Source organism: Trifolium pratense, linkage group LG7 (assembly GCF_020283565.1).
Source record: "Trifolium pratense cultivar HEN17-A07 linkage group LG7, ARS_RC_1.1, whole genome shotgun sequence".
Lineage (NCBI taxonomy): Eukaryota > Viridiplantae > Streptophyta > Magnoliopsida > Fabales > Fabaceae > Trifolium > Trifolium pratense.
Genome location: NC_060065.1, coordinates 47089063 through 47116883, shown reverse-complemented (window position 1 = coordinate 47116883; position 27821 = coordinate 47089063). Strand labels below are relative to the sequence as shown.

Genomic DNA, 27821 nt, shown 5'->3' with positions numbered 1-27821 from the left:
ATTAATACAAAGGTGTTGGTTCGGTTACAAGTTCAGAATATAATTAAACTATTGATAAGGAAAGCAATAATTTAGCCGAAAAAAACAAATTAATAAATTGTTCACTTTTATAGTATTTGAAATTAAAATGCTTACTCTCCACAAGCTATTATTGCAACTATAATTTCAGAACAATTCCAAACTATTACAATTGGTTCTATCAAAGGCAATATCTTACAATGCTATGAGGTAGACCACAAACAATCCAGTGAAACTGGGAAGGGAAAAAGAATATAGGAAAACCGAAAACCCTCACCCAAATGATATATAAAATCTGGCTTAAAGTACAATCACTTTGTGCAGAAAGAATCTCAAAAATGCCCACCAACCCATAAATCCTCGTCGGAACACTCAGGTGGTAAACAAGCTCACCCTAACTCCGCCAGCCCTTGCTCATGATTTCGTTTATCCACCACACTATAGCTTCAAGGACACATGGGTGGGTTAGGCTGCGAAGATCATGTTTACAAGTGTATAATTAATGACTAATGAACACCCTCTATAATGTCATAGAAGAGCAGCCAGCAATGCGCCGGGATCGTTCACTGCTGCTGCAGGAGGAGGAGGAGGAGGAGCACTAGCTGGTTGAGCCACCGGAGACATTGGAGCTGCCTGCGTTGGTGGTACACGGGATGCTAGAGGGATACTCACTAATTGTTCCTTGATGAACTCTTTCAACCTGCAAATAAATGTCAGAATGATCTGTAAAAGCTGTAGAGTATATTGATTGATAGTGTCTTGTAAGCAGGAAATTTAAATCACGTACTCAAGTGTTAGCGTTGGGTCCCCTGAAGCAACTGTCATTCGAAGCTGGGTTCTGTCTGCCGGGTCTGTTTCAATTCTGGCCTGCAAATCATTTACATAAAATGTTAAAACTTGAAACAACATTTCCCTCAGAAGTTTAAACAAAGGTTATCATCTAAATTTAATCATGAAAGACCGGCAGAAAAGCCCAATACAAAAAAGGTTTGAAAATGTCAATCGATAATAAAACAGCGAATTTGAACTCCCAATGTGTTTCCTAGTGGAAAAGTAAACATCTATATAGTCTTTGATACACATGGAGGTTCTTTATGAAACACCAATACATACATGATTGCTGCCTCAATTTCCTCTCCGTTTTTATATCAGATAATTTATGAATTTATGATTATACTCCTAGTGGGGAATGCAGTGCAATATATATGGTTTTGACATTTACACTTACCAAACAGAGCATTGCTCTTGTACTTTCTGAATAAAATGTTGTACTTGCGACAAGGTTGTTTGGATTGGGATCCTAAAAAAGATACATAGCCGAAACAAGTTATCTGTAAGTTAGTACAGGTTGAAAATTTTGGGAATATATAATTAAATTTATGAAGAGGAACTTCAAGCTTATCAAAAAAAAAAAAAGAAGAGGGACTTCAATAACGTACAAGCCCTGGGCAAACTATCAAATGGAAACTATTGAATAAGTTTGCCATTTCGACCAGTGGAAGTGGTCTAACACCTCTAACCTGCAAAACGAATAGGAAAGAACCGGTTACTGCATGACCTAAAGAACCAGAACCAAATCGGCAAATGTAAAAAATAATACATACGACTTCTTGAAGCTTCAAAGGTGGTCCAGGAAGTGATCTCCATTGCGGGAAAAACTCTTCAGGAGATATAGTTATAGGCTGAAGAAATTTATTTAAGACAGCTGGTAGGCGAAGCTTGACATTGACCTATGAAAAACAACACAAACGAATGAACATTTAACTTCACATATAATCCGATTTTCTTAAGCGTGCCATTTAAATATAAGCTCTTAGTACTATAATTTGTTTCCTATATTTCAATTCAATTTCTTTGATGGCGAGGAACAGCTAGATGTAAAATAACATTGTCCAACAATTAAAAATTGGGCTTATCACAATTTTGGTGAAGCATGCCTGGCTTTTCAATTTATCTATGCTTGATTTCTTCAACCCGCATTTGTTTTCTGGCTTAGCCTCAAAAGAACATGATCAACTCTATAAAGAGTTGAACTACAGAGGAGGAGAATCGATTTTAAAATTAGTAATATAACATACAAGTTTAATTTGTGTACCATATCGTTACCAAACTTGTATGAGAAGTCAAGAACGGCAACATCCCTGCTTGGGTGGAGATTAGTGATCTCAAGAGGGCATTGCACCTACGCAATCAAAAGAGGGGGAATGTAATCAGAACTAACAATATTTGAAAGCAACAGATAACGGTAATAAATTTATTCTTACTTGTGCCCGGGGTGGTATTGTATCTGGTACTAGAGACAGTTCCATCTTCAAATGAATGGGAGGCAATATTAAAGCGTGAACAGATGTAAGAGGAGCAGTATTCTTGTTCCCCAAGAAGAGAACAAGATGCCCTTGATGAGCTCTCCATTCTGCTTTAATGCCAATCTGTACATATATATAAATAAAAAATTAACACAAAGATTGAACCCAACTTGAATTACCACAAATGCCGGTCTTTACAAGTAAGCTACAGATAAATCAGATCAAAATATATACTAAGAATGTTACAAAAAAATGATGAAAAAACCTGAATATAAGGATCCTCATATAGAACACCACTATCCTTCACGCACAAAGCCTGGAATCTTTCAGCAATATTTCCAATTGGCTGCACAAACAGAGGTGGAAATTATATTCTAATGCCCACAAATATTTTTAGGAATATTTTTCTGATGTTGAAAAATCAAAAATGGAGTCTACTATCATAAATTTACATTCATAGTACAGCAAAGTTTTAGCGTGACGTGGCTAATCATGAATATCCTAATCATGTGTAGAAGAAAATGTCCAATGTAAAAAATGTAAGGTAAATAATCTTCAAAAGGAATTTCATAGTAGAATTCAGTTCACGTCAGGTTAAGCTAAGGACTACTTAATTTGATACTAATCAACCAAAGTACCTGCACAGAACTGGCCTCTTGTCCAGCAGGGACTATGGCTGTGGCATCGACTACAGTCCCTTCTATTCCTGGATTTGAACTTGGCTGAGGGCGGACACTGCTACTAGGAGGGCCTTCAATAGCCAAAGGACCCAACAGATCGACAAGGAGATCTGCAGAGGGTTGTTGAGAATCTACTTGATTCAAAGTCCCATTTTCCTGGGATAATCTTTGATCTGCCGAAATATCACCCTGTGTATAAGATGAAGTCAGTATCAAAATAAGAAACAATAGGAGGATATGTTTTATGGTTAAAAAGGAGGACGTTGTAAACAATATAATGCCAAGCAAACTGACGACATAAGATGATAAGAATAGGTGTAAACTAACCACATTACTGCTCGTGTTGGGCATCTTTACAAGACTAAGTTGGCCAACAGGTGCAGGAGCTCCATTAGCATAACTTTGGTCTGTTACAACTAAAGCATTCGATGCTTGTGATTGCTGCTGAGCACGCAACTTAATGGCACTTTGTTCTGCAGTATCAACTTCAGTATCTTCGGCCTTTTTAATTAATGCAGACTGGATTCAAAGATTATTAATCCATGATTATTATGTCATTGGTTACTCAACGGATCATAAAAAATTCAAACAAGGTGCTCTGAATTAACATTGCAAAAGTACCTGTCGTTCGGGGAATTTGGGCATTTCGGCCAATATATCCATTAAGGCTTCACCTTTTCTACTCAATGCAAAATATTCAACTGCCCGTTGCTGTATTTCAACTTCAATTGAGCTTTCATATCTAAAAGGATGAGAATGGCTTAGAAAAACCTATGGCCTCATAAATAATTGAATCATAACTATGGAAAATTGAACATCAGAGATAAATCTCACTTTTTAAATATTGCCCATATCTGATTCTGTAGTTCAGGGTCTGGTGGTTGACAGTGCATCAGAATTTTAGCATATGTTGACAGAAGAATAGAAATAGTAGCAATCCTGAAAATAAAGTATGTGTTGTAAGGTATCAAGGGCATTCACTTGAACTACAAGAGAGAGAGAGAGAGAGAGATAAGGTTTGGTTTTCCGTACGATACAGTAGGAAGCTTCTCATGTATAATGTTAAATATTTCCTTTGGGCTGCACCCAGGTCGTCTCCCCAAAAGGTGTCCAAATTCCCCTAGTAAATATGCACTAACCTGTTGAAATGTTTTCAGATGTGAAAAATATATTAAAACAAATTCTTGACTAAAATTTGGAGCTCTAGCTATTTCACAGCAACTTGTTCAAGCAATACATTTAGTAACTATGAATTAATATGATGTCATGAATTAAAACAAAGAATTTAACTCAAATTGTCCTCTTTAACAAAGATCTCACAGTTTCGCTCCAATATGGATAATTATTTCAAACAAATTCTACATTTTAGAAGCCATAGTCAGTGAGTGGCACATTAACAGGTAAATATTATACATACACTATTAGAATTTGGACAATTTCAGCATGCTAGTGAAAACACACGAACCTTAACCATTGTCTCATGTATGGCAGGTTTGTCAAGATACTCTCGAGCTTTTGCTGCAGCATAAGGCTGATCAAAGATATAACATGCCCTGTGAGTGATGTGTCAACTAGGAAGCAGCAACTGTCAATTCAACTTTCATACTCACCTGTAGGTCTTCATTGTTTGTAACAAACTGTACCACTCGAAACCAGATGTCATCGCTAACAAAATCCCCAGCCTTGTCAATTAATTGAAGAATCACGTCAACATACCTATAAAAAAAGGATGGAATGGTATAAATATCAATGTTATCAATTCGGATGGTGGCCGATCGCAAAAGTACCATAAAACAATTGCAAAATCCCATAACTTGATTTTGACACTCCTCCAATATAGAGGGGATTTGGAGGGGAGAGGGGATGCCTTTTAAATTGTAAACATTGATAAAAATATCGTTAGTTCCTTACACATAATATATGCAGATATAAAAAGTAAATTATTGCATTGCCTACATTAAAATAGGTTATGATAGGATTCAATCGTATTAGGACTGTAAAAGTAATTAAACAGTATATTCTGATGGAGCTGTTAAAAAAAAAGTATATTCTGATGGAAAATGGAAGATATTATTGCTGTAAATCAAGTTAGAGTTCAAATGGGACCTAACTGAGGATTACAATGGGTGAACAATGGAAATGAAATTGCAGAAAACTAAGCTAAACAATTCGAGCAGCCTAGAGTCACCCATGCAGTAATGTTAACTGCATTCATGCATAACCACTAATAATGATGATTCTATCATTAATAGTGCTCAGACTCAGACACGTTCTCCGACTCTCTCTCTGCCATCTGTCCCTTGCAAGCAGCACTCATGGGATTAGTTACATCAGAATATTCCCCTACATTCTTCTTACTATGTTTACTCCTATAGACCCTACCAAAACTATCAGGTTATTTTGCCTGTTCTTATTTAAACCAAACAAGCCATCCAATTAAATCCCTCCTCTCCGTACTGTTCTCCTTGTTTGAGCCTAACATACCTAAAGGTGTGAGAAGTTATTGATTCCGTTTAGTATATTGAGGAGATATTTGCAAAGTTTTTTTCTTTCAGTCTTACTTTTTTAAATGAAAAATTCATAAGGGCTATATAACACAGATGTAATGTAACCTTCTATACGAACAGTAAAGCAGTTACACACAGTAGACAGTGACCCACAAAAGTCAATAACAAGTTCTCAAGAGTACTCAATGATGACTGTTTGCTACAATAGCAATTCATTAATGGATTCTTGTGTAGGCTTTAATGAATTACCATGAAAGATCTGGTGCAAACTTCTCAGCTAGAATAGCTGCTTTAAGTGACAATTCTTCGCGCATTGCAAACTCTGCTGTGCTGAGATACTACAAAACAGTTGGAAATGTAAAGTAATCATTTTCAGGTTCACATAAAATAGTCAATTCATTTTCTTCCATTTCATTTGTTCTGAGGTTGGGGAGAGATAGGGGATTTAGTTCCATACCTGCAGTAGTTCTTCCACGATATCCTTTGCATTTGTAACATCACACATGCCATAAAGCAAATCTAGAGCGCGCCTCCGAATACTGTGTAAATCAACGCAGTTAGAATTATTAGATTTAATAAGTGACAATGCAAAAAAGGAAGTAACTCTATCAAACATTCAATTGAAGAACTTTCATCAATGGCCATTTTATCCTTCAAATTACCACAAGCTTATACATACATGTAAAATTATGTTACCGATAAAATCTGTAACAGGCTCGATTCAACAAGCAAAAAATTCAGTGATGATACACACAATATCGATGATTTCAAAAATAGAATATGTAACCTGATGTCAGGGTCCTTCAATGAGGTAATAATCTGGGCTTGATGTCTTTTTATGATATCTTGCACATCTGTAACCATCAACATTCTAGTCATATTCTCCTGCACCGCAATAAGATATGTTACGAACTGAGATATAATCAAACCTTCTAAACTCAAACAATGAGATCTACCGCATAATATTGGTCATATGATCATAGAATCCTTGTTCCTCCATACAAACAAGGAAAAAAAATGAAAGAGAAAAATAAACCAGCAAAAAAAAATATAGATAAATCCAATGTTTCCCCAACTTACCAAGCCAAGATAACGAATATTTGGTTCACGGACAGCAATAAATTTTCCAAGAAGAGCCACACATTGAGACATCATCTCCTTTTCAGCATCCAGATGCATTACCTGAATTGAGCAATTACAATAGAAAATATAACTAAAACATCTCATGTATCACCTCAATAGTACGATATGAGTAACAAATGTAAGAACTGCAGAACCACCAAATGGACACTATAAACATCCTAACATGGTTGTGCAAAGCAGAGTACCTAAACAAAGATAGCCAAGCAAGCAAAATATATTGAAGGGAAAGAGAAGGGATTTCACCCCTCTTATCAATATTTTTAGGTTTGATGTTTATTGTGTGCTTTTATGTGTGAAGAATGTTATAAGGGACAGTCCTACATGCATCATTTAAGCCACTCGGTTAGGTCCATAACTGCATCTATTCAAACAGTCAAGTATGCAAATATTAATAAATAACAGACTTAACGAATATGAATCAAATATTTAACAGAATCAAATATATCATACAAAAATAGAACCAAGAGAAAAAACGTGCCAGAGCACCATAGCATAAAGTTTTCCCCTCCTTTGTTAGGGTTTAAGGATTAGCATTTATGTACACATACATTGTCATCTATCTGTAAGATCATAAAGAATGAACAAATTGTATTTGTTTTCAATACAGTGCAGTGCAATGACATACCAGAGCAAGGGCTTCAAAAAGAACAGCATGGGAAGCATTATTTTTGTTGACATTTTTCACAACATCAGTTCCCATCAGTATCCTTTGCAAGACCTGAAATAATTAATTAAGGCTCAATAAAATTTGTTAACTAAATAAAAATTTGGGATGCATCATTGAGGTACTACAAACCTCAAACAATGATCTTCTGGTATTTGGATCTTCAATGGTGGGAAAATACTGAAGAGCTCTCATTGTTTTGACCTAGATTAAGCAAAAAAATGGCAAGCATTTTAGGTTAGGTAAAAAAAAAAATTGTTTGACACCTTTAGTTCTCAATAAAGGTATGCAGTAAGAGTAGCATTTGAAATTTTTTGAAAAATTAGCGCCAACAGAATTATCTTTTACCAAAAGAAAAATTTTACAAACCTGAAGCCAGGGAGAAGGGATACCATAGTAAGTGTATTCTTGTGGGATATCTTGGTTCCTAGCAAGCCGCTCTAAAGTTTTGACACACTTAGGAAGACAACTCCAATATGCTTCGTGTTGGTTTGATACTAATGCTACAAGAAGACTCATAGAAGATGTCAAAACACCAAGGTCTCGTTCATCTAAAAGTTGAGCCATTCGATCCGCCCTTAAGATTAATGTAAAAGGGGACTAATCAGATATATTTGAAAGAAAGCAATGAGGAAAGAAGTGCATTATCAGCAAAGTTACATTCACATTTACCATCCGTCTACATTGACAACATCGGGATTTTTCCTGTACAGTCGCAGCAAACACAATGCGGCTTTTTTTCTCACAAGGGGTCTACAGCTGCTAGATAACTAGATGACAAAAGGAAGTTAGGATCAATATTTTCCAATCATGCCAGCTATTTAATAATAGTGGATAATTTCTCACCAGCAACTTCTGTACATCAGGTGCTAAGGACTCGGCAAATTCTCTGCCACCAATATTTCCAACCTACGAAATAGAAGACATAATATGGTAACAGTGACTCTAAGTTTATAAAGGCAACAGAGTTTTAAATGTACAGTCATATCATATTTTTGGTAGACATGGAAATAAAAGAATAAAATGAATCTGGTTTACAGAAGATACTAAAATGAATACGCCAACATATATTGCAAAAGTAGATGATAAAAAATGAACTTCAACAATCTGAGAGAAAAATTGCTCTCCTCATTGGTTGAAGCAAGGCACCGGAGGTCCAGAACGGGTCAGCACCTCTGGTGCCACAGTAACCCTTTCTGGTTTTGGTAAGCCACTACCTTTGGAACCTTCAGTAAATGTTAGAAGTCTAAAACCAGTCACCAAATCCTGCTAATTGTAATGCTAAAGTCACTACCCTAAGCATTGTATTGCCGGTCTTTAAGACTATTAATGGTTAACCACAAGCAGTTTTTGGTTTACAAACAGAACATTTAATTCTTTATTTTGTATATGAATGTTGAAGGGGAACCTTCGTGTAACAAATGGAATTGCTGACAAGTGACAAGATCACAGATATGGGTCATGGAATTAGCCTCTTGCAGTGAAAAATGCAGGGAAAAAGCTACCTACAACAGATTCACAATGAATCCTCCCCTTCCCTAAACCCCATTATAGCGGGAACTCTGTAGCACCATTACCAGGTTGGACACTTTCCCTTTATTTTATTATGAATTATGAATGTTTTGATCAGATCAAGTATGAATTTTGTTGTTTAAATATTATATACATATTTACAAGTAAAAACATTGTCATGACACATGCATAAGCAGAAGATGTCAAAATGTGAAGAGGAAGTCCACCAGAAACAGAAAAAAAATCTCTTGGAGTTCTTGCTAGTACATTAAGATAAGAGAAACATGATAAGCAATACAAAATATTCACATTTAAGAACGGGCTTCATATATGTTGGCAGTTTATCAAATTATCATACCATAGTCAATGCTAGGCACTGGAAGGTTTCATTGCGACCGATGATATCATTACGCACGGTATTTATGGCCAGTCTGAGAAAGTCATGATTTTCATTAAGCAAACTTGATGTTACAATGTACCCAACCTGCAGACATTTATGACAGTATTAGAATTCCTTCTGTTCAATCCATATATTTTCTCTGCTAGATGAACATGTAAATAAACTGAAAATTCACAAGAATCACACACACAACACAGCAACAAATCTATACTATATAAAAGGCACATTGACGGAAAATAATTAACCTGTTTTTCTGGATACTTTGGAGCAGATATAAGAGAAACAGCTTCCATGTGACCAAAATCCACATCATAGCCAAGCATGTATATGTAAAGCATTTTCCAAACATATTTCTTTTTCTCATATGGAGTCAAAGCCTGAAGATAGATCAAAAAAGTAAAAAAAATAAGTTCAGTTTCTTTTGGGATAGTTGGTGCATGACAAAAAAAGCCACATTACCAGCAACTGTAAAAAAACTTTCAAAAGTCATCAGTTAAAGCTAATTAATTTCCCGAAAGAGATTCCAAATCTCACCCAACAGAAAGAAGGAAGAAAGACCATCAAAATTAAAAGAGGGGAAACTCGTTTTATCCATATATATTTTTACTTTGGGGGACTTCCATATCTAACACCACGGTCTAGGGCTAGCCTGAATAGATTGTTCATAACCAATATCAAACATTTTCGTTTACTAGAAAGCAAAAGAAATTCTAGTGACGTGGCAATCCAGGGATCCTCAATTTCTATAAGAAAACAGTAGTCAAAGTCACACCAATTTTTAATACATATGTGTGTTACGACTTGATGCAATGCATCTTATATCTAATATATGCCAATACCTATAGTTATACTACTTATAAGAAAGGGTATGCTGTGACATTGCACATACCTTTGGGTTTTAATTACTAGAACTTTCAATTCATCTTATATCTTTGAGGTAGTAGGAGTGCTGTCGGATAGTAAGCCCTCATAAAAGGAGTTTGTGATTACATTATAAGACAGCTAGGATGTTTGAAAAGATTAAAAAAACACACAAAGTAGGGTTTAATGTTCGAATTTTATTTGCTATTTCCATTAATTATGATGAATTCAATATTGTGCTAGAGTGAATATGTAGTTTGGTCTGAATGATGATGTATTTAGATCCCTATTGATTTAATCTAAGTTTATTTGTATTCAATTGAATGTTCTTAATATTTTTAGGAATTGATCATTTATAAATTTAACTAGAGAGAAAAATTAGAATATTAATGCAAAACTTAAACTATGTCAAACCATAACTATTAATTTTCTAAGAATGGCGGTAATTGAGTATTAGAGACTTATCGTTGAGAACTTAAAATAAATGCTAAGAAATTAATTGGGTTTTAGGAACTACAAGGGATTGATGAGGCGAGGAATTGGGCACCAGTTAATGAAGGTAATCTCCAAATCAACTGATCAATTAGATTTTAGATAACTCAGTTCAAAATAATAGTTCCAAAAACCAAGTGAAATTGAATTGCTACCAGCTTCAATAATGGCATGCTTACAGCCTAACTTGTTATTGTGGCGTATTGCGCATTTTCTTTCAAGCTTTATAGAATTTAACGTTAGCCTTATATTTTGATATTTTCCAAATATAATTAATGCCAAGAGTTGCTAATTAGTTATGAAACTAGTGAGAAATGGGAATGAATTTGGACTACTACACTTTATTACTTGGATCAGTTTCGTATATCTCTTCCATGTTTGAAAGCAAGACTAAAACCATATTCACGTCAAAACAAACCAAACTAGAAAAAGATAGAACATCTACGAGACATAAAAACAAATAACAGTATGGCCTATACTATTACACAAAAAATTGTAATATTTTTTGTGAGGATTGACTTATATTATATTATAATTTCTTCCACGATGACGTTTAGGGTCAGGCCACAACGTTATTTGCTAAAAGTACAATCACATGAACCTATCTCATAACATAACATGACCAATTAACCATACTACTTGACTTGCAATGTATTTAATCTACCAAATCTACTGAAACTAAGAATCAGAATAAGCTTTCTAGCAGAGTCAAACTACCCTACTTGCACTGTATTTCCTCTAAAACCCCCTAAAATTATTTCAACTTACGACGACATACACCGATGCTTCTTCCACAGAATCATCAATACATAACCAGTAATAGTATACAGCACAAAGTCAATGTGGTCCTATTCAAGGTTTCCTAATTTCAAAATCTAACCAACTTCAATCAAATTTCACAAATCAATTTCAAAAAAAAAAACGAACCACTTTCATAATTATCAATTTATAGGTTTCAAATAACAGATTCACAACAATAACTAAACAGAACAAAAACCTGAAATTGAAGTGAAAAATCTAAAGAAAAACCCTAAAATTAACACACACACCTTTTCGTTTTTGAAACGAGTACGAATATTTCCTAATTCTTTATCAACACGAAGCCTCTCTTGTTCTTTATTCTGGCAATTGCGGATGTCGCTTATAAATACGGAGAGTCCTCTCATCCCCGACATCGCCATCGCCACCTTCTTCTTCTTCTTCTAGATCCTTCTATTCAATTGTTCTAGATCCCGAAAATCAAACTCGATTGGATTATTGTGAAGATTTTCACAGATCCAACACCGAAATGAAACGGTTATGGATCTTTCAGCTCCGAAAATCGAAGAGAAAACTGAGAATTGTTGATCTAGAGCGAGAGAGAAAGAAAGAGTTTGAAAGGGGAGAGAGAGAGAAGAAGGAGTGACGAAAATTGAAAAAGCTTCACCCTCGCGACCAACTGCGCTGGATTTTCTTTAATTATTACAATCTGCATAAGATTTTCACTAATTTCATCGTTTTCATTTTCTGTTTTTTCTCATCCACTTTGTAATACTTTTCTTTTCCCTCTGATTTAATACAAAAATTAAATTATTTGTGGCTTAAATACAGTTTTACCCTCCTTATTTTGAAAAATGCGAAATTTTATCTCCCTATTTTAAAATGCGGAATTTTACCCCCCTATTTTATAATTTGTTGGATTTTGCCCCCCACCAAAATTTTGCACAAAATCTGCTTCTGAGCCTCAAGTTCAAAGCTACGCACAGAACTCAATTTGGATCAATAATTCACCAAACTGGTACCAAAACGACCGCATCGAGTTAGTTTTCCACAGAATCAAACTCCACTAAATTTGGAGTTACAGAGAGAGATTAATTACTGTTTTAGTGAAGGTCTGTTCAAATTAATTATCGTATGAAACTACTACTGGTATTCTCGTCATTCCACTCACCCTGTAGCTCATTTTTTAATACTATTTACATGTATGGAAATCTAACGAAATTACCCTTGTTGGCATTTCAATTTCGTCGAATTTGGAGTTACGATGTGTTCGGTAGACGATGTTGAATTTGAAGATCACAAGTAGATTTCTGCAGAATTAGTAATTGGACAGACCTTCACTAAAATGGTAATTAATCTCTCTCTGTAACTCCAAATTTAGTGGGGTTTGATTCTGTGGAAAGCTAACTCGATTACGGTCATTTCGGTAGCCATTTGGTGAATTATGGATCCAAATTGAGTTGTATGCGAAGCTTTGAAGTTGTAACTCGAAAGTAGATTTTTTGCAGAATTTTGGGGACATACCTTCACTAAAACGGTAATTAATCTCTCTTTGTAACTCCAAATTTAGTGGGGTTTGATTATGTGGAAAGATAACTCGATTACGGTCATTTCGGTAGCCGTTTGGTGAATTATGGATCCAAATTGAGTTGTATGCGAAGCTTTGAAGTTGTGACTCAAAAGCAAATTATTTGCAGAATTTTGGGGGACATACCTTCACTAAAACGGTAATTAATCTCTCTTTGTAACTCCAAATTCAGTGGAGTTTGATTATTTGGAAAGATAACTCGATTACGGTCATTTCGATATCCTTTTGGTAAATTATTGATCAAAATTGAGTTGTGTGCGAAGCTTTAAAGTTGTGACTCGAAAGCAGAATTTTAGGGGGGGCAAAATCCAACAAATTATAAAACAGGGGGGTAAAAGTCTGCGTTTTAAAACAGGGGGGGTAAAATTCCGATTTAATCAAAACAGGGGGGGCAAAACTGCATTTAAGCCATTATTTGTTTTAGTGATAAAAATATCTCTCCGTGAATTTAATTCGGTCGATAGAAATATTGTATTATATATTGTATATATAAGAGTTATGGTTTGAATCTCTGACATTTTATTTATCTATCTTAAGCATGAAATCTTTAGCTACTCGGCTATATAGGAGTTATAGCTTAAATCTCATACAATTCATTTATTCATCTTAAGGATAAAATTTATTGTCATTCGGCTATATAGGGGTTATAGTTTGAATCTCATACACTTCATTTATCCACCTTAAAGTTGAAATTTTTAGTCACTTGGCTGTATAAAAGTTATATAGTTCGAATCTCGTACACTTCATTTATTCACCTTAAAGGTGAAATTTCTAGTGACTAATCAAACAAAAATATCATGATTAGATTGTCGTAAGAGTGACTCAGCTGATAGCTATTAGGACGTTAATGGGGATTGAAGTTTGAACGTCAGATTCTCCACTTCTCTATAATTATAATGTGTGAATCTCGTCACTAAACTAATAGACCAAAATTGACACTGGATAATCAAACTTCACATCTTAAGAGAAACTATTTCAATGTTTTAAGCCACTGCAAAATTAATTCAAGTAGATTAACTCTTAACTATCTTAAATAAGAGGTACAAAATTCTTGGGACAAAATTCTTAGGTGTAATTTTTGTTTCATATTCCTATGTCTATTTTTAAGTTTTGGGGTCCAAGTCAATGGTATCTTGGACAGGTCAAAGTCATATTTTTTGGGTTTATTACGATATTGAGTTTGAAATTATGTGCATTAGTCCAGGAAAAGGGCATCAATCACATGGCAACTATACAACATTCATTAGGTGTCATCTAACCAAATTTGTTTGAAGTTCAATATTATTTGATCTTTAATTCCTTCTTAAATTATTGTTCTATGTACTACTATTTTATCTTTGCATAAACAATCCTCAAGGGTAAAGATTTTATCCTAACAAAATTAATCATAGATTTTCTAGGTATGAATTACTAGAGGTGGGCATGGTTCGGTTTTCAAAACCAAACCAAATTATTTTCAAAATTCATAGTAACTGAAACGAATTGAATTGTTTGTTTTTCGAACTGAATTGTTAAAGTGGTTTGGTTTTATGGTTTTGAACCAAACCATAACTAATTTTTCACTAAAAATAACTGAACCATTAAATCAAACTGAACTGAACCATACCGATAACCATGAACTGAACCGAACTGTTTCAGTTCAGTTTTAAAACCATTAGTTATGGTTCAGTTTTTTCAAGTTTGGTTCGGTTTAGTTTGGTGGTTTGGTTTGATTTTTGGGTTATTTTGCCCACCCCAAAATTACTATTGATTATATAACTATAGACCTCTAGATAATCACAATGTGATTTCAGTAATCTAGCTAAGTCAATCTATCTAGTCATTTTACAATACATGTACAATATTTTTTTTGAAACAATATACATGTACAATATTGATATGGTGTAACGCAAGAATATGGATATTTACTACTTGATTTAGATCGGTGCTATGGGAAACAAGAAAATGTAATTTCAATAAAATACTCAGTTGGCAGGTCATTGCATTCTCCTACCTCAGCCACAAGGTTAAACACTTGATTATTGGGATGATCAATAATTATCTATCTAAGTTATTTTCAAAAAATTATACATGAACACAAAAGTAAAGAAAAACCCTAAATGCAAACCTATAAAATTAAGAATTAAAAGGAATTACATTTGATTAGGAAACATGAACTTGAATGGAAGCCGAAAATTAATTGACAGATATGACTCACCTTAAAATTGATTGTTTGCACAACTTTCGACCTTCAACAACAACGTACAAATCCAAATCTACGATGATTTTGTGCGACAATGAGAGAGGGAGAGAGAGTCGACGAAGGTTAATAAATGTTGCCAGAGATACAAGACAGGGTGATGCTGGAGAGTGAAAGAGACACAAGGGCGAGAGAGCAGCAATGAGGAGGGTGAGAGTGACGCGAAAAGTGAGAGAAATGGCGACACACGAAAGAATGAAAGAGACATAATGGTCAAACACACGAGAGATGAAAGGGACATAATGACCAACAATGAGAGTGAGAGAGGGGTCAGAGAGACTTTTTTTTTTTAATCGTTGTATGATTCACTAAAAAGTTGCCATATGTACAAGTATTAAATGAGTTGTATATAAGCACTTATATTTTTTTTATTAAGTAGTCTAGTGGCTATACTCACACACTTTAAGTGCGAGGAAATAAGAAATTTGGAGTTTACGAATGAGATATATTTTAGATGGTGGGAAAGTAGCTTCCGTTTAACACTTAAAGTGTCTGAGTTTAGTCACTAGACTACTTAAGTGTGGAGAAATAATTTTCGTTACATACACATATTTTGTAAAAATATAAATAAATGTAATATATAAAGTACTTGAATATACACATATAAATATTATTTTCATATAATTGTACGGGGATTGAGTCTCCGTTCAATGAAAAATAACATCTCGTCCCCAAACATCTCTCAAGAAAACTTTCTCCTCCATCCCCATTCTCGTGGGGAAAATTCTCCACCTTCGAATCCTTAAACATGACAATTTCTCTAGGGATCCCCATTTACAAATACAATCGACATCATTGTTGGAGTTCGAACTCCTATATAAAGGCAAACTTGGACACCAAAGTACACAACTCAATTATTTTTAACTTCAGTCTCTACTGCTCACATACTGACTTGAGCATTGAAGTGTTAATGTGTCTTGCTGGTACTTCCCTCAAAGAGGTTCGCCGTACTTGTGTTCTACCTCCACAGTAACCATCTTAAACCCCGCCATCAGAATCATCTAATTCTGCCTAGAGCTGATCACCAAGTTATATCGGACACTACTTGAATTCAAACTCAAGATTTTGCATTTATACGTATGAATTTTAATGGTGTTTGTTATTTTGTCTAAAAAATAAAATAAATACATCACATAATTAATAATCCTTTTTTTTATAGCCAAGAGCAAGAGTATTCATTTCTAGTAGTACAGTAATAAATTGACAGCTATGAGGGTTGTTAATAATCACAGAAAGCATCGTGTTCACAGCTAGGATACACTAACTAACTGGCCCCTCTGCTAGCCTTTATTCCTTAATCAAATTTTCTTCTGTTTACATTTAAAAAACTGTCCCTGTCTAGTCAGTACTTAGTACTAATGTTTTGTGATTCTGAATAGTGAATAGTATGCAAACCACCAATTGCAGCTCAACACCAGCAGCCAGATATCCATGAACTTAACTGTGGATGGTAAACTACTAAACTAAACTAAACTCAAGAGCCTCTCCAAATTTCAACCTTAAAATTTTATATAAATTAAAATAAAAACCGTCTTAAAATCTGAATTGTCCAATCTCGATCTGATAGTTAATTTCGAGGTGTTAACTACAACAGTAGTACTGTTAATTGCATCCGGCCTGATTAAACTTAACTCAATTCCATAGTTTACACCAAAAATTAATTACTCCCACCGTTACAACAATAGTACTGTTAATTGCATATATAAAGTTTGTTTGACGCATTTTTACTTATATTTTAGGACGAAGGGAATATAATTTATTAACACTTTATTAGTTAAAAATGATGAAAAATGTAGATATAAAATTATTCAGTGCATTGAGGCTTTGTTTGGTAAAAATAAGCTATAAGCTAGCTGATAGCTGATAAGCTAGCTGATAGTTGAAAAACTAACTTATAGCTGATAGCTGATGGTTGATAGCTTATAGCTGAAAAGCTAGTAGAATAAAATCAAAGTGTTTGACAAATTTAGCTGTTGTAAGTACAAAATGACATAAAAATACATGGTTAGTGGGTAGTTTTTTTTTTGTAAGTGTTAGTGGGTAGTTATTATAATTTTTAAAAAATAAATAAATAAAATTAATCAGGGTAAATATGGAATAAAATGAAAAAGCTATAAGCTCATACGCTACTTAAAATAGCATCTCAAAAAACGCTACAAGCCAGTTAGAGAAGCTCGTTACCAAACACTTCACATTTTTTTCAAACAAGCTTATAAGCTATATCAATAAGCTATAAGCTAGCTTATTAAACTTACCAAACAATGCCTGACTATTAATATAAAATAATTGTACGTGCAAGTCGTGCATGTCTACACTTCGTTTTTCAAAAATGTACGTTTAGACGAAATAAATCATCAATTAGTCTCTAAATTATTTTCCCAATTTCGTCCAAAACCATATGAATCCGTCGATTTCATCCATTAAATGCACAATTTACGAGACAATAGTTACACATTTGGTTTATGTGCCCTTATTTTAGCATTTTTCAAATATTAAATTTCAGCCAAATTTTCAAATAGCACCACTCTTAAAAATTTATGTCAATGAAAGAGTAATTACTAATAAACTAATGATTGAGCACTGTGTTACAAAATTTTGAGAAGAAAACAAAATCTGATATAACTAAGTTATACACCATCAAACAATACCAAAGAAAAAGTGACATGAGTGAAGGGTTATGGTCCTATTCTAATCCCAATAGAGGTTTCCCAACAGATGAAAACAAAATATGATGGTAGCTTCACCTGTTGAGTAAGAATCTTCCACTTCGACGATAATGAGCTAAGCCTGAACCAACTTTGGATATACCTTTTCAACGGCGCTGGTGCGAAAGGGAAGTGTAGGTGAGGGTACTTATTGTACGCCGCTCAATTTGGCCCAATCTACAAACTGCATACCACCGTATATGTTGTTACCGAATCGTACACCAACGGTGAATGCCATTGCAACAAGTGGGATCTTCTTTGCCACTGGAGACGCTTCAACGAGGCTTTCCAGTCCGTTGATAATTTGATAACGAGCGTTGGATGACACAGCGAGGAAGAAACCTGATAAAGAGCGGGAAAATCAATTAAGAAAATTAAGAATGTGTGGCAATAAGAACCTGTTTGAATACAAAAAGATAAAATAAAGTCGAATTGTTTTTAATATAAACTGTTTACATAAGCCATCCTGAAGAGCTTATGAAAATAAGCTGAAAACAGTTTATCCACAACGATAGTAATAGGTATGTCATATGTTATCACGTACCCCAAAGGGCGGCACTTTGCACAAGAGGAGGAATAGGTATGTCATCTTCAGATTTACTAATGCTCCTGTTTTATTAAATGAAGAATTACATTAATAATTTACAAATGAAAAAAATTATCCACCATAATGATAGTAATAAAAGCGTACTTATAACTTTATATAACAAAAAAAATGTCAAAAACTGATGATAAGATAACGCAGCCAACCAAAGAAATACTCCCTCCGGTCACTATTATAAGCAAAAAAAATCACTTTTTAGGTTAATTGAAAAACATATGTATCTGGTCACCAGATACATAAGTTTTTCAATAAACCTAAAAAATGATTTTTTGCCAGTGACTGGAGGGAGTAGTCAATAAGACATAATAAAGTTATACCTTTTGGCATTCATGATCATATTTGCAATTCCTTGACCAATAATACCACATCCAAAGCCAACAGATCCATACAATGCACCCTGAACACATGAATGTAAATAAACTACTGCTGGAAAACCAAACTAAGATGCAACCAAAGTTTGATTCTATTATTGCTGGATTTTTCATATGTCCTATATTTCGTTCACAAAATTAAATACTCATTTATCGCTATTAAGTTTGAGAACACACTGCACCTTGTAGAAGAACGTGGCAACACGCTGCATTGCAGTGAATTTGCATCCTGGTCTTTGAGCTTCAAAAACACTGCATTCAAGCTATAATTTAGTATCACATTGATAATGCCGGGTCAACTAAAAAAATCAACATGCGCACAAATGAAGGGAAAGAGAAACTATTCTTAGGAAGGAATTCCCAACAATTATAAGAATAAAGAATTTCAATTGAAGACTTGTACTAAACCCTAAACCCTGATTGCTTTTTAAATTCAGCTTCCGTATACAAAAGGAAGGAAGGAGTGTAAAAACATTGCGATAAAAATGACAATGAAATAACATCATCTTTAATCGACACACAAAAAAGCAGACACTAACCTGCTAGGAAGAGCAGCACAAGCATGTTGAATGCGTCCTAGTAAACCTTTTGACAAAGAAGGCGTCCCAATTCGTGCATAAGGTGCCAACAGACCCACCAAAGCAATGTCAACAACCACACCAACAAGAAGATCAGCAGCATACAACTCAAATTCAGCCCAGAAATCCTTGCCTCTTTTCTGAACCTCCGCAAACGTTGCACAACAAGAGTCTATAACAATCTGCACGTGACAATTCAAGGAAAATCAATTTGGATACTGCGTCTAAGTGTGTTTGATTTCACGTTGAATATCATCAAACTTTATTTTTCCTATCAAATCATATGTGATTTTAATGGAAATACGTATGATGTTAAATGCCGGTTAAAATTGATTGTCTATGAATCCCATTTGGGCTATAAGTGATAAAAAAGCAACTTTTGCATTAAAAAAAAATGAAGTTTACATCAAACTTGTTTTCAGAGTAAAAACATCTAAACATAAATCAACTGTCTCTAAACTTAATTTTACCCAAATAAAATTTACAAAAGAAATTCGATTCAAAATCGCGTTTGATAAACGCATAACACTTATGTGTTTGTTCTGGCGGTGGGGTGGACGTGGATGTGCAGTGGGATGGAAGCTTCAATATCCAGCTTCTTGAAATTGCGTTGAAAACAACATCGGGACACGAGATTGGAGATTAAACACGGAACCAAACAGGTGCTAAATCAGTTGTCTCCAAACTAAATTTTCCCAAATAAAATTTACAAAATAAGTTCTATTCCAAATCAAACCCACATACAAGCTTACACTAATAGACTCTTTGTTTCTATGTTTAAATCTGCAATCTCATTGTGAGATGGCCTGGACATGGGTTTAATTATAAGTAGGCAATCCTCACCTTACAAGCCAATTTTATAGGGTTGATTTAGGCGCAACTCCCAATTCTAACACTCGCATCCCAAGATGAATATTACCGTGAAATTCAAAAGTTTGAAACTCACACTAACCCTATGTTTGGATCCATGGGGCAAATTCATCATTTTCAATGTGATTTTATAATGCTATAAATTGAAGCTTCTCGCGCAACTCACACTAATCCAATCCAACAAAAGCTAAAAAGCACACAATCAAGTTAACATCTACTGTATGAAGCACAAACACACCTCGGATTAGTATGTATCCGGTGTATGTATCCTTGCTTCATAGGTTAATATCATAGATTCATAACCATATTGTGTAACCAATGCAACAATTTAGACACAAAGAAACCAACTAACCAACCTCAATTCCAACTTTAAAGAGAAAAGAAGGATCTGCTAACATTCTATTTCTCAACATAGCACAATTCTTCATCAGAAAAGACAATGGCCAGGCAGAACCCTACAAACAAAAACCAAAAAATGATCAAATTTCAAAAAACAAAAAAAACTTAAACTTGAATACAAAAAAAATACAAAAATCAAAACTTTAAACAAAACCCACTTGTAATTCCAAGTAACGAAGAAGAAACATTTCTCTAATGCCAGTAATTCTGGCAGCTTCTTCCATATCAGAAGGTAACTTAACACCACGAGCTTCAACTTCATTCATAACAGCTTCAAAATTCAACAAAGGACCAAACTCTTCATCACCTTCTTCTTCTCCACCATTTCCATCATTTCCGCCGCCTCCTCCGCCGAAATTGTCGCCGCCGTCATCATCTCCGCCGTCATTACCAAAAGGTAGATTTTGATCGGATTTGAGAGGTTCTAAAGGGGAAAGAGGGTCTTGATTTATGCAATGGATTCTAAAAAGATGGGTTTTGTTGAATGAATTGTTGAGAGTGATGGAACAAAAAGTGTTGAGAGAAGGAACAGGAACAACGTTGTTGTTGTTGAATTGTGGTGTGTTTTGAATTGCTGTTGTTGTGTTGGAAATGGTGAAAGTGAGTGAAGAAAGTGTCATGGTGTTGTTGTTGTTTCTGTTGCTGTAGTGCCGTCAGAGGTAACCAGTGTTGTTTGTTCTGTGAGAAAGAACGGTTTTTTCGAACTAACATGAAACAAAACAAAAACATGTTACAAACGTTGTTGAAAACAAATAAAACAAAAAATAAAAACTGATTCGTCGCCTGAGAGATTCGAACTCTCGCGGGGAAACCCCATGTACTTAGCAGGCACACGCCTTAACCACTCGGCCAAAGCGACGATCTTGTTAATGCAATCTATTCTACAGTACTTATAACATTTAAGTACCCTAGTAGTTTTTGATTTGGCTTTTTGTGTGGTTGTATTTGTTTGACTGTGTAAATAGATTAGATGCAGTCACATTTGGTGTAGGCAGTATGTAGTTAGATTTTTGATACCGTTCAATCTTAATCAGATGATCACAATTTTTTTACTACATGCTACTTTGAATGCACATAATCCAGATTCTTACATTTATAAATGATGGAGAAAAATTCAAAGACTTATATTTTACGGTGTCTAATTGGTTTTGCCACTAACTATAGATTCATCTAAAAAATCACATATATCAATAAGACTTGAGTTATATGGAATAAGATTTCTCATAGAAAATGTGTTATGATTACCGATATTAATCGTCTTGTCTAATTTTTTTTAAAATAGTCAATTTTAATGGTTAATAATTAGTATTGTTACTTATTAATTTCAATCACAATGCTAAGTTTAATTATTTGTATTTTTTACTTATTACAATTTGTTTATATCTAGGATATGATGCATGTTCCTTGGATGGAAGAGTTGTTCACAATCACCACCTAGCATGTGAAGTCCGCTTGGACAAATCCAATAAAAGGTGGAACACGTTATCGTGCCTAGGTAGATTTAGGGATTTTTAATTTGACTCATACCCATTGGATATCAACAAAAAACACCCGTAATGAGTAGGGTAAAACCTCGTATTTTAGGTACGGACACGAGTATGAGTAATTACCCATAAAAGTGAGCGGGTATGGGCGCGGGTACCTTAATACCCACCCCACCTCATACCCACATAGTATATATTTATTTATTTTATTTATATTATTATATAATAATATATGTATATCAATTTGAATAAAATACAACCCTATTAAACTATTACACATTTTTAATAAAAAAATGTTTATTTATAACATAATGTGAATATGTCATAAAAAATATGAACTTTATCATGAGGTTAGTCATCATTAAAATCTTTAAAAAAAATTAATTTTATTAAAATGATATGATATTTTATAATTGATCTATTTCCTTTTAGGAAAAGTGCGGGTATATTGAAATATGTCTTGAAATCTCAGTTACATAAGTCAGGAAAAAAATCTGGTGTGAATCTGTCTGCTGCGTGAGGCGCAAACTTGTTGACCACAAAAAGAGATTCGGATTTTTGGGTAGAACTAGGATTAATCCTTGTAACTCAATTTGAAATTTCTTCTTGTAAGGTGACTATTTGATTATAGTGGAACGAATGACTGCTCTCTCCCCCAGACTAGGTTATTTTGACCGAACTGGGTAAACAAAGATTTGTTATTCTTCTCTTTTATTTGTCTACTTGCTTTTGGATTATTATTATCATCATCTCTATCTACTTCATATATTGGTTGCTTGATTCAATTGCTCAACACATCAAGTTTCGTATTGGTGTGATTTATTAACGAATTCACAACATAGCCTAATATCAGCCACCAACCAACTTCTTCTTTTGGATCGAAATGTCGACCCGACTCACACACTTCATGAAGAGAATTTTGCACCAAATCATTTAGCTAAAATACATTTCTGTCTAGGGACTATATATACTTCTCTCATATAGAGGAGTCAAGTACATTCTATCTATATCTGAAAATCTTGTTTCACACTCATTATGACTTAAGCGGTGGAACACTTGCAGGTACACAACCCCATCCATTTATTTGAACAGAAGAGGAGTATCACCGGCGATATCATATTTGATCCAAGTACAATGAGTAACATTACCATTTTGATTGAGTTGATTTTGGACGTTTGAATTTGAAGTCCATATTGTGCTTAATAAAATAGAGTTTAATTGTTGTGCACTCTAAGTGTAAAGATTCTTTACACATGCATTCAATGATGTGTTGCCACACCATCTAATGGACGTGACACATCATGTGTTTTTGAATACCATATGTGTGATATATTATTTGACGTATTTTACACGTGCATATAATTTAAAGGACCAAACTTATATACAGTTCCATATACACAGTTTTTACTGTGCTAGATACATGAGGAAGTTATTTTTATTTAAAAACATTTTTCTTTTTCTTTTTTTAATTAAAAAATATAAATAACTACCTTTTTGTAAGAGGAACAAGAAAAACAGCATCTAAAGAAATGCATATAAGTTTTGTCCTAATTTAAATTCACTAAAATAATACTGAAAAATTAAATAAATTGAAATTTAATTTGAGTCCATATTTGGCTTAATTTTTGTGGAGTCCGTATAATTCTCTCTCGAAGCCTCTTTTTGTCTTTCCTTCCAACCCTAATCGCCGTCAGCCATTTTCCGGCCATACACCGCCCGCCGGTTCTCTATAGTAAGATTGTACTAGTTATTATTTCTTTTAAGATTTAAAAAATTAGGTTGAAGAAATAGTCAATCTATTTTGAATTTGTTATTGTTTTTTAGTTTGTTATTACTCTGCACTTTTGGATCATCATGTGGTGTTGCTGTTTTTTTTTTTTTTTTTTTCAGAATGTTTGCTGTGTTTTTTTAGCTGTGTATTGTATATTTTTAATGCTGATTTTCTATTCTCTAATGTTTGTTTCTTAACTTCAATATTGTTTCTTTTACATGATGCAACTAACTACCTATGATTTCTATATTTTTGAACAAGCCTATGATTTCTATATATTAATTAATACTTTTTTAATCAATAATGCTAATTGTATTGATTAGGTCCATTTCGTGGCGCTGCTGGATTCTTCTAATCGGTAGAACAGGAGGAGGAGTAGGAAAAACAAGCTTAAGATGAGCATCTATCTGAACCGATTATTTCCGAGATGTAATTCAAGTTTATTCTTAACCAGTGGAAAGGCCTTACAATCTCAAGTTTTACGCATAGGCGAAGATAAGTTCTTGGTGGATGCAGGAACTGGGACCCCCAGAACTTGTATGCAAGATGAGCTTACAAGAGTGCCAATCAACAAAGCCATCACTAGGTTTGAGAATAAGGTCGGATTCTTGGACCGAGTGGCCGGTGAATCACATATCAGAAGGAAGAATTTGGAGAGATTATTCATGGATCTAGTGGCCGGAGAGTCACTAACTAGAGAGACAGCAGCCTCCAGGTTTAATGATTTGGTGGGATCCACTGATGTAGTGGCCGGTGAAACGCCTCTTCTTCTTCCACGAAGATTCAGACAAAACCGAGCATGGATGAAATTGAACAAGATTTGGCGAACGAATACCAAGGTAAAAGGCTTTATTGTTGATAAAGTTCGAGGAGGTTATTCAGTAGCCATTGCGGGTTTCATTGCGTTTCTTCCATTCAGTTCTTACAAGAAAAGGATAATGAGGAGGATAGGGAATGATCAATTCACCATTGAGAGCATTAACCCCAAAACATCAAATATTAGGGTGTTCTAATAGAGGCAGAGCACACAATAACTTGGTGGTATTAACCCCAAAAAGTTAAATAACGGGGAAGTCATTTTTTCTTAGACTCCGGCAGAACTTTGTTTATTTCCTATGTTTTCTTTCGTTTTAGTGGTTCGTTATTAACTCTTATTATTTCCATTGCATCTTATTATAACTACAATTGTAATGACATATTGATTGTGGGATAATCACTATTGTTATTGTTTATTCACATGTTATTGTTTATTTCATTGCTATTGTTATCTGTTTTATTTGCCATTGCCCAAAATCTTAATGTATGAACTCATTGTAATCTCTTTGTGGTTCTGTTATGTGTTTTTACCCTGAATTTATCAATCCGTGTTTCTCTAATTTCTGGATGCAAGATCGAAGAGGTGTTGATTAGTTATGTTATAATAGATAGCTTAGTTTTCATGCTTTGTAAGTTCTTTTTGAAATGGTTATGTGAATGCAATGAGTGGTTATGTAAACCTTTTAATAATTTATTTTGTTTTGTTGATTGTTAATTTTTTTTACCAAGTGTTAGGAACACTCTCTGTAACACTTACCTTGTTATTGTGTGAAATTAATGTGGGTCTCACTTTAATTTCTACTTAAATTTGATGTAATAAGGTAACATGTTTTCACTTATAGCTTGCTCTACACACTTTAGTTTAACTTGACATTTGAGTTCTAATTATTTTCCATTTTTTATAGAAGGCCAGGTTTAATATTTACTATGTCTTGGCAATTTCTTCTTGATAGAATCAAAGGAGAGGTGTTATTCTGCACACGGCATTGACAAGTTGTGTGCTGTGCGAATTGTCACTAGGTAACACCATTCACCTAATGGTATACTATAGATCTGCGAGTGACATTTTGGTATAGGGTGTTTAAATGGTCGGGTCTTGTTCTTATCAACCCACCATACTTTTCACTTCTTTTAATACTTTAATTGGGTGGTCTGGTGTGTGTATACATGGAGGAAGAATGGGTTAGATAGATACATTACCTTTTCAACGAAAATGAATCTAAAAAATTATTTTTGCTTATATATGAAATCGGAAGAAGTATTTGGCAAGCTCTAATTTAAATGAAATGAAAGGCTAGGAATGACCGTCTTTTCAACAATACCGTGGTGGATAAAATCAAGGTGTTGGCCATTCGTCGGTTCCTCGGAAAATTGGAAAAAGCCTGTGTTTGTTTTATGATTGGAGTTGGGATCTTTGAGGGGATCGGCGAGAAATGCCAAGGTCCGGCAAGGTTTTTTGATGATTTGGCATGCCGCTCTATGGTCGATTTGGAAGGCGAGGAATAGCTCCATATTTGCAACGGTTCGTTTAGCCCCAAGGAAATAGTTGACGAGATCAAAGTGGTGAGTTGGAAATGGAGTTTAGATAGATTGAAAGTGGCTCCAAGTATGTTCTACGAATGGACATGGGACCCCGGAGAATGCTTGCTTCGCTAATTGTTGGCTTGTTTTTCTTGCTGCTGTGGGTCGACTCACTGGTGTTTTGTTGTTTCCGAATTGTCTGGGTTTTGTTGGTGTAGCAGTGTCCTGCTTGTATGGGGGTTTTGTTTTTGTTGTCCTTTGCTCCCTTTGTATTTTTGTTTGCAGCCCCTCTTGAACATCTTGTTTTGGGAGGGAGCATTAATAAAATTTGCTATTTCAAAAATAAAAAGATAAATCACTTTACCTGAAGATGGTTGAGGTTTGTTTGGTTTTGTTGTTGACATATGTCTCGGGTTATTATACCTTTTGTTGTACCGGTTTGTGACATTGTGTGCTGTCTTGCTTGCCGTATTTTGCTTCGGGTTTATGCAGGATTTCAGGCTGTTGTGCACTTTTCTTGTTGTTGTTCTTTATTTTAGAGTTTGCTTGTTTGGTAAGGAGTTCTGAGAAGGTGTAAGGTGTTTGTAGTAGGTGCTAGGGCTGGGTTGTTGTCTTTTTGACAGAATCAGCTGTGTTTAGATATAGCCTCTTGGTGTGTCGGTTTTGTGTCAGTGTTGCCGTCTTTTTGGTCCAGCAAATAAGGTCAATTAAAGTCAATCAATGCATGCTGTATTGTAATGGTGCGAGTATATCATACCCGATAAGCGAGTATATCATACCCGATAAGGAGTTAGTATTTGTTAAGTAGATTTCTTCAAGGGAAGACAAGTTGGAAACTGTCTTTGGTATTTGTTAAGCATGTGAAGAAGTAACAATAGATTGAGACAGAGAGAATACAGAGCAAATAGTATGGTTTGGCCATTTTCAATACAATGTATGTACGCGACTAAGTCGTGGTTTAAGTGAGTGAAGAAAGTGTCATGTTTCTGTTGCTGTAGTGCCGCCAAGGTAACAAGCAGGTTACAATGTTGTTGAAAAAAAAAATTGCTTCGTCGCCTGAGAGATTCGAACTCTCGCGGGGAAACCCCATGTACTTAGCAGGCACACGCCTTAACCACTCGGCCAAAGCGACAATGTTGTTTATGCTACTTGGTTATTTAACTATATTATTTTAGTATCTAGTAGTTTATGACTTTGTTTAAAAAAAATGATATTGATATATAGATACATTGAAAATAATTGTGCACTACAAGAAAACCTTGATTTCTTAACAAAATTTGTTGGAGGCTTTAAGCCTTTAACAAGTAAAATCTTGGTCTTTAATTTAAAAATATGAAGAAATTGAATTTTAAGGGAGTAGATCTCCATTGCTCTTTCTCACGAGGAAACCTTTGTAAGAGGTTTGTGTGATTGTATTTGGTTGGCTTTGTAAAAGTTGATTGAAAAGAGAAAAGAGAAAAGAGAGTAGTATGTCAAATGATGGAGAAAATTTCGAAGACTTATTTCTTATAGTGTCGAATTGGTTTTTGCCGC

The 27821-nt window shown here is 34.5% G+C and overlaps 3 protein-coding genes and 2 non-coding genes across 5 annotated transcripts; 1 reads left to right on the top strand and 4 right to left on the bottom strand.

Annotated features, from left to right (window-relative positions):
• Positions 1–89: 89 nt before the first annotated feature.
• LOC123895475 (AP-2 complex subunit alpha-1-like) lies at positions 90–12140 on the bottom strand. The gene is made up of 27 exons (XM_045945836.1): positions 11633–12140; positions 9476–9607; positions 9189–9314; positions 8165–8227; positions 7991–8088; positions 7688–7895; positions 7451–7522; positions 7280–7372; positions 6592–6693; positions 6299–6396; positions 5969–6050; positions 5761–5849; positions 4615–4720; positions 4470–4535; positions 4037–4143; positions 3839–3943; positions 3626–3746; positions 3332–3523; positions 2963–3193; positions 2590–2670; positions 2283–2447; positions 2114–2200; positions 1623–1748; positions 1458–1538; positions 1247–1318; positions 806–885; positions 90–718 (listed from the first exon to the last, which is right to left on the bottom strand). Exons 1-27 carry the CDS (start codon positions 11762–11764, stop codon positions 547–549), a joined length of 3087 nt encoding a protein of 1028 aa, XP_045801792.1. The 5' UTR covers positions 11765–12140; the 3' UTR covers positions 90–546.
• Positions 12141–17709: 5569 nt separating this feature from the next.
• LOC123895474 (protein RETICULATA-RELATED 1, chloroplastic-like) lies at positions 17710–21529 on the bottom strand. The gene is made up of 7 exons (XM_045945835.1): positions 20855–21529; positions 20654–20752; positions 19389–19609; positions 19032–19101; positions 18796–18875; positions 18419–18483; positions 17710–18216 (listed from the first exon to the last, which is right to left on the bottom strand). Exons 1-7 carry the CDS (start codon positions 21314–21316, stop codon positions 18023–18025), a joined length of 1191 nt encoding a protein of 396 aa, XP_045801791.1. The 5' UTR covers positions 21317–21529; the 3' UTR covers positions 17710–18022.
• Positions 21474–21555, bottom strand: TRNAS-GCU. The gene has a single exon. It is a non-coding gene; the product is annotated as a tRNA-Ser (tRNA).
• A 2224-nt stretch (positions 21556–23779) lies between these two features.
• LOC123895473 (ribosomal protein S1, mitochondrial-like) lies at positions 23780–25206 on the top strand. Its single transcript, XM_045945833.1, has 2 exons — positions 23780–23912; positions 24275–25206. The coding sequence occupies exon 2, from the start codon at positions 24347–24349 to the stop codon at positions 24962–24964; it is 618 nt and encodes a 205-aa protein (XP_045801789.1). The 5' UTR covers positions 23780–23912; positions 24275–24346; the 3' UTR covers positions 24965–25206.
• A 2132-nt stretch (positions 25207–27338) lies between these two features.
• TRNAS-GCU lies at positions 27339–27420 on the bottom strand. The gene has a single exon. It is a non-coding gene; the product is annotated as a tRNA-Ser (tRNA).
• Between the last annotated feature and the right edge of the window lie 401 nt (positions 27421–27821).